The sequence below is a fragment of the Centroberyx affinis genome, unplaced genomic scaffold (genome assembly GCF_046629955.1).
Source record: "Centroberyx affinis isolate AG114_WGS23_722 - 3 ecotype Tasmania unplaced genomic scaffold, CSIRO-AGI_Caff_v1 ptg003379l_1, whole genome shotgun sequence".
Lineage (NCBI taxonomy): Eukaryota > Metazoa > Chordata > Actinopteri > Beryciformes > Berycidae > Centroberyx > Centroberyx affinis.
In genome coordinates, this window is record NW_027281368.1 from 20,445 (window position 1) to 32,991 (window position 12,547).

At 43.2% G+C, this 12,547-nt stretch overlaps 2 protein-coding genes across 3 annotated transcripts; both read left to right on the forward strand.

Moving 5' to 3' along the window:
* The first annotated feature begins 318 nt into the window (after positions 1 to 318).
* egfl6 (EGF-like-domain, multiple 6) lies at positions 319 to 9,383 on the forward strand. Of its 2 annotated transcripts, XM_071538976.1 has the most exons (14): positions 379 to 452; positions 547 to 549; positions 1,901 to 2,007; positions 2,342 to 2,434; positions 2,628 to 2,747; positions 2,875 to 2,994; positions 3,528 to 3,662; positions 3,748 to 3,870; positions 4,383 to 4,445; positions 4,987 to 5,250; positions 7,725 to 7,799; positions 7,886 to 7,981; positions 8,131 to 8,393; positions 8,647 to 9,383. In XM_071538976.1, the coding sequence occupies exons 1-14, from the start codon at positions 379 to 381 to the stop codon at positions 8,749 to 8,751; spliced, it is 1,641 nt and encodes a 546-aa protein (XP_071395077.1). In that variant the 3' UTR covers positions 8,752 to 9,383. The 2 variants fall into 2 exon arrangements, with proteins under 2 accessions (XP_071395076.1, XP_071395077.1); XM_071538975.1 differs by lacking the exon at positions 547 to 549 and having other exon boundaries at positions 319 to 452.
* A 1,168-nt stretch (positions 9,384 to 10,551) lies between these two features.
* Positions 10,552 to 12,069, forward strand: rab9a (RAB9A, member RAS oncogene family). The gene is made up of 3 exons (XM_071538965.1): positions 10,552 to 10,751; positions 11,122 to 11,244; positions 11,422 to 12,069. Exon 3 carries the CDS (start codon positions 11,461 to 11,463, stop codon positions 12,067 to 12,069), a length of 609 nt encoding a protein of 202 aa, XP_071395066.1. The 5' UTR covers positions 10,552 to 10,751; positions 11,122 to 11,244; positions 11,422 to 11,460.
* The last annotated feature ends 478 nt before the right edge of the window (positions 12,070 to 12,547 follow it).

Here is a 12,547-nt window from a genome sequence, read left to right on the forward strand (position 1 = left end):
CTCACAGCACAGTGTCATTTCACAGACTGAACCCACCTCTGGAATTTCAGAGAGAAAGAGGAGGAAGCAAATTATGGGACATAGAGCACAGCCACTGCCTTCAAGAGAGTGAGAGAGAGAGAGAGAGAGAGAGAGAGAGAGAGAGAGAGAGAGAGAGAGAGAGAGAGAGAGAGAGAGATTCTTCCCTGGAGGCGAGTTTGAGTTTGTATCGAGGAAACACATGAACTGCGGCTTTCCTTGTGTGAAGACTCAACTGTGACTTCTTCCTGTCTAAGCATTTGAATGAGCGTAAGCCCCCAGGAGGAATAGTCAGAATTCACAGCAACCAAAGTCAAGCCGGTGGGAAAGAAAGCGCTCCGGCTGCACACAGTTAGAGCCATGCAACCATTCACCTTGATCGGTGCTCTTTGTCTCCTGTTCTACATCTCCTCTGGTAGTGCAGATGTCCACAGGTAAGTCAACAATCCAAAATGTCTGTTAACTAGAGAAGCAGAATGTTTCATGTTGCGGTTCATACTGCATTGTGTGGTTCTTCCCTGAGACCAGCAGGTGTAAAGTAAAGTTTACTTTTGTGGAAATTTGCTCCGTCAAGTGCTCAACCTGATGTCAATGGTATTTCTATGTACTATAAATGTTATTGTCACGTTACAATGAGTCTGAAAAGTGCTGTTAACAATGACCAAAGTAACATGTGTCACCCATGGTATATTTGCCTGTTGCTCCTATAAAGGAATCACTATCATTTTAAATACTTCTTCCTGCTTGTTATTCTTGCAAGTGCAGCTAATTGGTAACATGAACCCCATAGTTTGCATTGCAATATGTGCTTTACATTTTTACAAGGGAAAACTGTTGTTTTGATGGCATGCGCACACTAACTGTCCCCTGGCCAAGCAGCAGACTATGGGAGGTATGACAGTGTGTCAGCTAAATGTGGCACAGCAACTGTTAATAACTGAAGAACACCTGTCACACTTAGAAGCCCCTCTCCTGTGGGCTATTCTGGTTGATTTCTATCAAGTCTCAGATTCCTCCAGTCCCACTGGAGCCTAGGCTGCTTTTAGGACTCTGCCCCTGTGACGCCTGAATGCTAAACATCTGGGATATTAGAGTTTGGCACTGGGCTAGAGGTTAGAGGGTTACCCTAATGGCTGAGATTCACTGCAGGCTCAGATTTGTGATCCCAAGAGGGATTCCCCACATATTCACTTTTCCAGAGTCAACAAAGTCAATGGGAAGTGGCACATTAACATAATAATCTAATTTACAGTTTAAAAATACACATGCAATGTAATCGCTGTGTAGGTTATTTCGAATGTGCTGCTGACTTGCCTGCAGTGACTGAGAATAACTTCACAGTAAATCCAGTAACTGGAGTCAGATGGGGATCAAGGTAAATAAAGAGGAAGTGGGGTGATGCATGAGGTATCAGTGAGCAACACAAGAAGAGCCTGATTAGAGTGCTCTTCTCCATCTGTAGCCTACATCCTGTCTGCTCGCTTTTTCTCCATAGGGAGCCCCACTTTTCTCCCTAGGAGCCAGTAAGGGGAAACTTTATTTAGGTTGTTTGTTTTCCACACCACTGCCATTAGGGCCATAATTGGTTGCCTGAAAGCCTGCATTTGGTAGAGCTAAAAGAGACTATGGATGTGTTGGGATCGATTGTTATCCCAAAAGCAACACATGGGGAAATTGTTTGGCCTAAATATACTTGAATTTGTAACAACCTAGAAATTTAAGGCCACAGGCGCCTATATTTCACTATCAATAATAAAATTTGATTTTGTTGAAAGGCCAAATTTGCCATCTGATATTCCATGCATTAATTGAGGAGTGCTCTAAATAATGCTATGACAGTTAAAAGACATATTTCCTTTTAATCCCCTCTTCTTCTACAAAGGCACTACCGACAAGTCCCTACTGGAAACCAACCAGGCGTGTGTCGCTACGGCAGGAGACTGGAGTGTTGCTATGGCTGGAAGAAAAATAGTAAAGGACAGTGTGAGGGTAAGAATAGTCTCAATTGATCCAAAGACTGCTTTATAGTCACTGCATGATAAACTTATTGGTGATCTCTTAATCAAATGTATTCTTTAATACACCAAAAAATAAATAAATGAAGAGAATTAATCTAAATTCCCCTTCACAATAGACGGTGTTCTCAAATTTGTTATTCTTTTGTGGTAAGATATTTTCCTGTCCCAGCAAATGTGGAGGAAATTACTTTTCAGATTGAAAACCCTGGACTGTATAATAGAACTGTGTGGTTTGACTATAACCCGTCTTTCTCCAACCACCAATGCTGCTGGTGGTATTTTCTTCATGTTAAACGCTTTACCAGCTCAGTGTGAGCATGGCTGCAAGCACGGAGAGTGTGTTGGCCCCAACAAATGCAAGTGTTTCCCAGGATACACCGGAAAGACATGTAATCAAGGTCAGTAATTGGGGTCAGTAAAGAGGGGATGGAAAACATGGGTCAAACTGGCTTCATGACAATCAAATTTCCAGTGGATAGCTCACTTTACAAGCTACTTTAAATCCATACTTCCTGTGTTTGATCTGGATATTTAAACTATCAGAAAAGAAGCCGTTGCAGGTGAGAAAATGATGGCGAGTCTCTTTTCTAGATCTGAATGAGTGCGGCCTGAAGCCTCGTCCCTGTGAACATCGCTGCATGAACACCTATGGCAGCTACATGTGCTACTGCCTCAACGGATACACCTTGATGCCTGATGGATCCTGCGCCAGTGAGTCCCGTCTGTCCACTATCCATGGATTCAATGGAAACATTTGAAAATATATCAACCTTGCTGATTTTGGGTCTGTATGAATGCGTGTGTGTATGAATGCGTGTGTGTATGTGCGTGTGTGTAGACTCCAGGACGTGTTCACTTGCCCACTGTCAGTACGGCTGTGAGGAAGTACAGGGGGAGATCCGCTGTCTCTGCCCATCTGCGGGGCTGCAGCTGGGGCCAGATGAGAGGACCTGTGTAGGTGAGCAAGACTGACGATAATTACCACCACACTCAGTCATCAGTATTGGCACATTGATTGTTTGAGTGCTGACAAAATTACATACTGTCATGTAAGGGAAAACATATGTCAAATACGATGGCAGATTCCCTAGAAGGAGATAGGCGTAAGGTGTGAGTGAAAGCTAACATAGAGCAATAGGCCTACTTCTGAGTAAGGAATATACAGGGGAAACTTTGTGAATAAACAGCATTCCCTGGATGCCATCGCCCTAACCCTCTGTCTCGTGGATTTAGAGTTACTGCATTCAGTGGAAGGGGGTCAAGACAAAATTCTGTAGGGATTCTATTATGTGGCTTTCACATTCCTGGTTGGTAAGTCAGATGGATACACTGGAGCTGTATTTCTTCCCACAAAACACAGACAGATCCAATTTGTCATTTTGGTAACAGGGGAAAAATAAAAAAATTGTGGTGATGCAGTGAAGGACAGGACTCCGGATGCATGTGGAACCATAGGCCATTAATTTCTTGCCTGTCTTTGTTTCCCTTCAGATATTGACGAATGTGTAACTGGAAAGAACCTCTGCCCATTCAACAGACAATGTGTCAACACCTTCGGCAGCTACTACTGCAAGTGCCAGAATGGCTATGACCTGAAATATGTTGATGGCAAATATGACTGTGTAGGTAAGGTATACATGTTTATTGAGGAAAAAAACTGTGCAATAAATCCTGCTTGTAGAGGTACAAATAGGCCTTCTTCCAATTCCAGACCTTGATGAGTGCGCAGCCAGCACCCACAAGTGCAGCCACCATGCTGTGTGTCTGAACACTCAAGGATCCTACAAGTGCAGGTGCAAGTCTGGCTTCAGAGGCAATGGCTTTGAATGCTCTGGTGAGATCCGAGATCCACTACACAGAAATATGAATTAATTAGTTTTAGGGAAACCTTTTGATGTGCTCTAAAGCTGGACAAATAAAGCCAGAGTTTATTTTCAGCAAATAATACATTAATAATAGATTTAAATAGCTCATAATGTCTCAGGCAGTTTAGGCCTATGTGAGTAAGGCTGATATTAGCAGTTTTACAGCCACATATTTCATCTGGGCTCTTAAAACATCGGCAAACAGCAGTCCTGCCAAGGCTAGTTTCCTGTTTTCAGACCCCTTTGCTCTTTACAGATGTTAGCGAGAAAGAGCCACAGATTGAAAGCACACCTGTGTAAATATCATGTCATTGTACTGTAGCCAGCCTTTTGAAGGACAGGGATAAAGCAGGTCTCAGTGTACTCCTTGAACCAGACCACAGATATTAACAGGTGACGCCTTACGTAGCTGAGTGACACATTAAAGACGAGCACAGGCCAGAGGTCTCAGTGTAAATGAAGATGCCTTTATGTTTTGTAGTCAAGCCATTTTATCAGAGCGTGTGGGATGGAGACAAAGGCAGTGCAGATGATTTCCTCAATGGTGAGATTGCGTGGAATCCAAGACCCTGCTTCGGCTGTTTACTCCTCGCCGTGCAACCCCGTTCCTCCCCTCCTCTCGCCTACCGTCATGAACTCTTCCCCCCACTCTCTACCTTGCTCCTGGCTGGCAGTCCTGTATACCCACAGCACATACAGCTTGATATGAGACGTGGAATTCTCAGCATGAAACCATTTCAGACCCTGTATATACTGCATATCTATGCTTGTGCATTTGAGACACTAATTTAAACCATGTGCAATGAATGTAGCTGTCATGCTTCAACTGCATGGAGTAGGATATTCCTGTCTGTCCTCTTGTCCTCTTTGATAATTATTGCTCCAGTGGAAAAATAATTTACTTTATCCATGAACTGGACTAACTGCAGAGGAGTCTTTGACATGACAACAACAGCTGCAAAATATATGACTATGGTTTGTAAGTGGCTCACAAACAAATCATACACATCTAAACCCTGGCAACATGGTTGCCAGTTGTAATTGTAGTTCCAGAAGTCTAAGCTGACTCCTCTTCCTGCCTGCAGCCATCCCAGACTCCCCAGTGAGGCCCAGGATTCTGGGAGGTAAGCCGGACAATGAGGACATCAAAAATATTATCCCCGAACCGGTAGCGACGCCGCCTCCCAAGATCCGCGAGCAGCCGTTTGACTATGATGGAGAGGTCTACATCGGCAGCCCGGCTGAGGGGCAGGTTGAGTTCCCAGAGCAGGATAGGTTTCCTGAGGAAGAAGAGGAGGAGGAGGAAGAGGAGGAAGACAACCAGCTCAACCCAAGAGGAGATGTTTTCAGTAAGCCTCCTTTCTCTCGGCTCCATTACAGTAATCCTGCTTTATTAGCACCCTGGGTGGTCCCAAATTAATTAAACATACCACTGGTTAAACAAGCTCAGTATGTTCCTATAGACATTTCACACTTGTGTTTACACAGCACTCATTTATTTGAATACATTTATCATTTTTTAGCAGGCAGCTAAAGTGGCCTTCAAGTCTTCAAGAAAGAAATGCAATTAAGGAACTGAGCTGAATCGAAGCCTTTACAAACATACACCAAGTTATGTTAGGTGTTGAGGTTCTGGGTCCATTCATATACTGACCTAATGACCCATCTGGCCATCTGTTTACTCTCTCTACTAGCCCTTTGCATCTGTAACAAAGCCACATCCTCTCTGGCCACTTCTTACAGATGTCTCCAGTCAAAGAGAATTTATGATGGCTAAGCCCTGCCCTAATTACAGGCACAAAACCCACACATTTCTTCGGCTTCAAGTTTCTTGGCTGTGCTTGAAGGGAGACTATCCCATGCGTCCTCTATGCAAAATCTCTAATTCCAATAATTAAATGTGATTATCAGCGTGCTCTAACTAAGCACAGAAACAGTGGTTTGCCAAATTTGAGACTGGACAGAGTGCCTTACTTTTCCCAGTTAAGCACATTTAAGATGCTAACCCAGCAGAAAAGTGCTGGTCTGTCAGACAGCATTAGCCTGAGGATTACCATTTCACTAGAATAGGTCAGCTTTAAGCCCTGGACCAGAGAGCCAAGGGGCCTTTTGGTTCATGTTCTCCATGTGGTCCTCAGAAAACTCCTCCATGAGTGCAGAGAGCTGACTCTTCTTGGGAGGTTTGATGCTACTAACAAGAGAAACAGACATTCTTCTTATTCATATAAAATATACCTAATTTTTCAATGAAGAACAATATATATCTGATTGACCAAAGGAGGGTCCCAGCCATGTTGATTATTCTCATAAAGCACTGTGAGCCAAATCACTGTGATAGCATGTGATAGAGTAAAGAATGCCCTCCAGCGTACCTGAAGAGGGAACCTGTACAGTTCACTGCTGATGCTGTTTTTTTTTTTTTTATTAAAGTCATAGCCTACTCATTATCAATGTAATCAAACATTGACATAATCTATCCATCGCTGCAAACTTCTGCCCCTTTTCAAAAGACTGCTGAACTTTAGTGGAGAGTTTTGGCCCGAAGACAAAGGAAAAAAAAAACAGATGTTGAAAGACAAATGCTGACCATCAAGGAAACAACCCCAGACAGGGAGAGCAGACAAGAAGCCATAGGAAAGAGGAGGAAACAGTAGAGTTAAAAACTAAAAAATGTCACATATCCAGCTCTCTTGGAGGAAAATAAAGGGCCTCAGTGACATTTTTCTAAACTCTTTCATAACCTTTAAGAATTGGCAAATACCCACAATACAAAAACATTCAAGAGTATAAAGATTTTAGCATCCAACAATGGAAAAGATGGCAATTTTAGTATCTGAGTCGATCCATTTGTTCAAGAGACACATTGTGGCTGCTACTACAATGTTCCTCATAATGCAAATCTATACAGTTTTTGGCTACATTTTCAGACTCTGTATCATCAGAAGAAATTTGATAGAAGAGTGGGCAATGCAGTCATGCAATGGTATGCCTCTCATTGAGAAAACCCATAAACGAGGCTGCCTTTCACCACTAGTCTTGATCTTTATGGAAACAACCAACCAATTGAGTCTGTGTAAGAACTCAGGTAGCAAGAGGAGACAGGCCCCGAGACATCCATCACCTCCAGGGAGGAATTCTAGTCTGTCGGCATGTGAGAGCCCAGGGACACAACTTATCCTGGGCCTACTCCCCATCTCCTAGGAGGAGGGTGAGGAAGGGAGGGAGGGTACGGAGCCTCCAAGCCTTTTATTATGTTTTCCCCAAAACAGCTGTTGTGCAAACAGACTTGACTCTCAGTAGGAAAGTCTGTCATCAGCACTCTAGTCCTCTCTAACACCAGCCCACCATGGCTGAGCAGGTTCAATAACCCCAGCTGTCACACATCTGCCTGTCGAAGGCTACTTACCATGGGGGAAGTTTGTTGCAAGAGCTTTAAAATGCTTTGGGGTACTATATCCTGGGGTTGCAACGTGCCATCTCAAGACGTGAGTGACAGCAGGGCAAGTCCACACCTGTTGACTACAAGCCCCACTCTGTCTTTTGTTTCATAAGGGAAAATCTCTTCACTGCATAATTTTGGAATGGTTGTTTAAGTTCACATATTTTCTGAGGAATTCATGGACAAATAAGCTGATGTCATATTTTGATAGGGCAACATTATATAAGTAGATTTATGTGTAGTAGTCATAGTGTAATCCTAATATATTTTGTATCTATCCTTTTTCATGTAACGAATGAGCATCATATTTACCATTATTTAATAGCATTAAGTTGATACTCTATGTCTTGACATGGACTTCTCTTCCGCTGTCTTCCTCCGCAGCATCAGAGGACTTTGAATCAGTATTTGGCCCTGCCACAGAAGTCAAAGAAATCGAAATAGCACCAGTTCAGGAGGGTAATCAACCATCGGTTCATCTGTCAGCACATTATAATGACTGTTGACTCAATATTGATAATTTGATAACCCTTTTAATCCTCTAGAGTTCATCATGGACTGCAACTTCGATCAGGGAGCATGTGAGTGGGTGCAGGACAAGGGTGATGATATGGACTGGAGTGTAGCCTACCACGAAAATGGTAAATAGTCACATCAATATTCATTTTATACTGTCTTTGATTTGTACAGGGGTTGATGAAGGCTAATCCTCAAGATAACAGCATTGATAAATCAGTTGAGTTGAATTCAGATTGGTTGTATCCCTTCTAATCCCTGCAAACCCTTCCAGGTGCTGAGTACTACATGGCCATGAGTGGGCTTCTGGGGGAACAGGCGGATGTGGCCAAGCTGAAGCTGCTTCTCAGTGACCGGACCAAGCAGGGCAGCTTCTGTCTGACCTTTGACTACCGTATGCTGGGCAACAACGTGGGCACCCTTAGGGTGCTGCTAGATAACAATGCCTACCCGGTGTGGGAGCAGAGCCACAGCAGAGACCAAGGCTGGCAGACGGAGCTCCTCACTGTGGCGTGGAAGGAGGAGGCCCCAGAATCTGTGAGTCATTTACTATTCACTTGTAGCAAATAAATAGGATAGTAACATGAGTCTATGCAGTGTCACGAACCAAAGCCACATTTGCAGCTACCATACTTGTACACATCCTGACCAGCTATAACAGATTTTGCTCTTAAATGTCAGATTCACTGGGTTTACAATATGGTTGGAATACAAACTCCAGATTGTTCACTCAATATAGAAATGAAGTTTACCACATAAACATATAATGATAACATCTACTTGCCTGCAGATGGTCTTTGAAGCTGAGCGTGGCCGAGGTGTTGGAGGAGAGATTGGGCTGGACAACGTTGTGCTGACCTCAGGCCCCTGTCAAGAGGATGACAGGGTCTTTTAAGAATCTCCGCTCCTGATCAACAAATTGAAAATCTCACACAAATATGTCAAGGATTCCCGTTTCTTACCCCGACTGTGTTCTCTTCCCTGTGGAGTTTCTTGACTTTCCATAATTGATATTTCTTAAAGCATGCATTCATATTCTCCTGTGGTATCTCCACAGTTTATCCAAAAATAATATAAAGGATACAGAACATGAACTCAAGGGAAGATTAAGAGCAATTGGTGCATGCAAGGTCCCTTCAGTTAACACCACCATGCTGCTACATCAACATCTTCTATCGTGATTTGAAAAAGACATAATAGTTTCAAATAGTGTATTGTGCTCTCTTATGATACAGATAACTCAGATCTCAGGCTTAGGTGGAAATGCCAATCTTTGTCTGTTAGTTATGTCTATAGAAACAGTATTGTGCTTAGTCCTTTGCTGTGTATGTGATATGTGCCTTGCTGAATTTAACTGAAAATTATCTATGACATGTAATGTGAATTCTTAGGTGAATTAAAATGCATCTTAGATTAATAACTCTTTTTGAAGGCTGGTTAGTTTGAATGATCAAAAGTGTCAATGCATAACTGCTGTAAATTATGCTTTCATATTGTATTATTACATTTAAATGTTTTTTTTTCTAAGTTGGTCTACCGTGTCATTTTTCTCATACATTGTGTGATTTTACACCTGAACGCTCATATACTCCTCAATCATATCAGCTATAGGCTACTGCAAACAGAAATCTATCATCATCAAAAGGAGAGTGGGCAATGGAAATGAATAGCATGGCATCATAAACCTATGTAGTGTCACCAACAAAAGCCACATAGTGTTACTGATGCATGAGTGTCAGGTAGACAAAGTCCCACTATGATAAAGTATGTGGACAATTTAGGGGAATAATTCAGTCTGGATGGATTCCTTCCAGACTGAATTCTGAAATGCCACCACCTAAACCAAATGTAACTGTGTGTTTTGGGACAAGAATGAACCACAAATATGCATCTCAGATATCACTGGAAATGTATTCATGTGAGCCAATTTACACCTTTGTTGGATGAACGCAGATGTTTCCTGAGTTTTTGGAAGTGGCTCTTTCTCGTTATTCTCCCCTGTTAACGTCAGCCTGTTATGAGTTTAGGCTACTGTGAACTCATGCGATGGCATAGACAAAAACTAATTTGCTGATTCAGCATTTTACCGAGGTTTTATGTGGATTTTGAAGATAATTTGTGCATTAAAAGCGTAGAGACATGGGTGAGGGAATGCAGTACCTGGCGGCACCATACTGTGGTTTAACTTCACTGGTGCTATGCAGTGTAAGATTTGGCTACTTTAAGTCGGACTCATACCTTTCAGTGAAAGTCCGGTTCCATGTATCAGGTGGGTGTCATCCAGTCTTTTTCTGTAAGGCCATGTGGCTTTACCTGGTCCTCCCAGACTGTTTTAGCTTTCAATGTAGTCAACTGGGATGCTGACAGATAAACATCGCTCTCTCGTGGTGTTGCCTGCACAGTACACGCTACAAAAGATGCGTTCCAGGTCGAGAGACTCGGCTGCAGATGAGAACACTCAATGCTCAGTGACTTGATTATCTTCATTGGCATATGCCGGATAAGACGCCCGCTTGGTTTGCAAATATTTATTAAATGGCGAGACTGTAACTTTTTCTAGAAGAACTGTATAATGTCGATAATACTTTCAATATGTGGAAGACATATTATGACTATAAGGACTATATTCGCATGGAACGTTACCTAAACGCTGCATGTTTGTGTTTGACCAGATCACATGACCCAAAACCGTCTGTGTAGCTAACGTTAGTTAGCTTGTTAGCAGCTAGAAACGTTAGCATCAAGTCTTTCGAGTTCCCCAGGAAATTGTGCGACCTGACGTTATTTATAGCCACGCCAACGCGAGGAGCTGTCAAGCATCTGTAGTAACATCATTTCAGTTATTTCGTGATTTACTTCTTGTCGACAGAACAGCTGCCAGACCGACTCAGCAAGGTACTGAAACTAGACAGTTTGCTGCCAAGTAAACCTTAGCTAGCTAACATTAACATTAGCTGTGCTGCCTTGGTTTTCTCACTAACGTTAACCTAGCTTAGCAGACAGTCAGCTGGTAGCTCTATAAGTCATTTTTTCTTGACTAGCGTTACATGTTAAAGTCACCACTGTTGTAATGTTAATAAACCACGGGACAAAGATTTTGGCTGCGTTAGTAAGGCTTCTTGGGGTCAGTGTATTTAACGTTTGGTAGCAGATAAAGTGCTTTACTGTAATGCTAACGTTAGCTATACGGGAAGGGGGGGTTCTCTACTGTAACTGCTGGGCCAGCTGTTAATCAGGAAACCTATTGCTTGTTACTGTGTTACAGTTGGTTGAACGTTAGCTATATGGCTGCTCAGACCAACATGAAACAGAGGCGCATGTGACTGAGGACCAGTGTCTACAGCACATGATCCGGACAAGTGGAGGAGGAGATCGAAATCAAGCACGGGTGAGACAAATAAATAGGCAAGGACAGGCTCACTGTCTCACAGAAAAGCCTCATTCATCCACCAAAACCTGTCTGTCCTAAATTAACTGGTGCTGGATTGCAGTACTCTCTGCCAAACCGATGTTATGGTGTTGTGTGGTTAATAAATAACGTGCACACATTGCATCTTCCCATTAGGTAATTCCCTATAAAGTGGTTAAGGAGGCGTGAACAGCCATGACAACAAAGACATCCCTGCTGAAAGTCATTCTGCTTGGTGATGGCGGTGTGGGAAAGAGTTCCCTCATGAATCGCTATGTCACCAACAAGTTTGACACACACCTTTTCCACACCATCGGCGTGGAGTTCCTCAACAAGGACCTGGAGGTAGATGGCCACATGGTGACCCTTCAGATCTGGGACACGGCTGGCCAGGAGCGCTTCCGCAGCCTGAGGACTCCCTTCTACCGTGGCTCTGACTGCTGCCTGCTCACCTTCAGTGTTGATGACAACCAGAGTTTCCTCAACTTAGGCAACTGGAAGAAGGAGTTCATCTACTATGCAGATGTCAAGGAGCCGGAGAAGTTCCCATTTGTGGTCCTGGGGAACAAGCTGGACGTGTCAGAGAGGCAGGTGTCTGCTGAGGATGCCCAGCAGTGGTGCCAGGAGAACGGTGACTACCCCTACTATGAGACCAGTGCCAAGGACGCCACCAACGTAGCGGTGGCCTTTGAGGAGGCAGTGCGGAGAGTGTTGGCAATGGAGGAGAGGACGGACCACCTCATCCCCACGGACACAGTCAACCTCCACCGAAAGCCTCGCTCCACTGCCACTTGCTGTTCATAACATCCAGGGGTGTTATCACTCATACCTATTTGCTCTTATGCCTGTGTGATAAGGCTGTAGGCCTACATACTATAGTAACATCTTATTTAAACTAATTACGCTACTGGCTTTATGGTTTGTTACACTGTTGAACGGTTTGATAATGCTGTAGTTGAACTTGTCTCTACTGGAGTAAAGAGGAAGAAAACACTAAATTCATCTTAGTCCAATTACAAATCAACATCAAACATGTAATTGTTCACTCAGCTCTGCTGAAGTTCGGAGGTCAGGGCTGTGAAAGGGTAGCAGAAGAAGGGACTGCACTGTGTGTTGGCCATGGACCGGATGTGGGGAACTAAGAATTTGTGATGATATAACAGATGTTACTGCCATATGTTTGCCAAGTTTCACTTCCTTCTCAAATTGTAAAATGTTCCTTTTTGTAGAAAAGGCATTTTATACTGTGACTATTAGAATCAATGTTTAGATGTACTACCTG

Coding starts and splice junctions, on each gene's coding strand:
- egfl6 (XM_071538976.1), top strand. CDS start 379: ATGCAACCATTCACCTTGATCGGTGCTCTTTGTCTCCTGTTCTACATC. Junction 3,663..3,747: donor TGGCAAATATGACTGTGTAG/GTAAGGTATACA, acceptor TTCCAATTCCAG/ACCTTGATGAGTGCGCAGCC. Junction 8,394..8,646: donor AGGAGGAGGCCCCAGAATCT/GTGAGTCATTTA, acceptor ACTTGCCTGCAG/ATGGTCTTTGAAGCTGAGCG.
- rab9a (XM_071538965.1), top strand. CDS start 11,461: ATGACAACAAAGACATCCCTGCTGAAAGTCATTCTGCTTGGTGATGGC.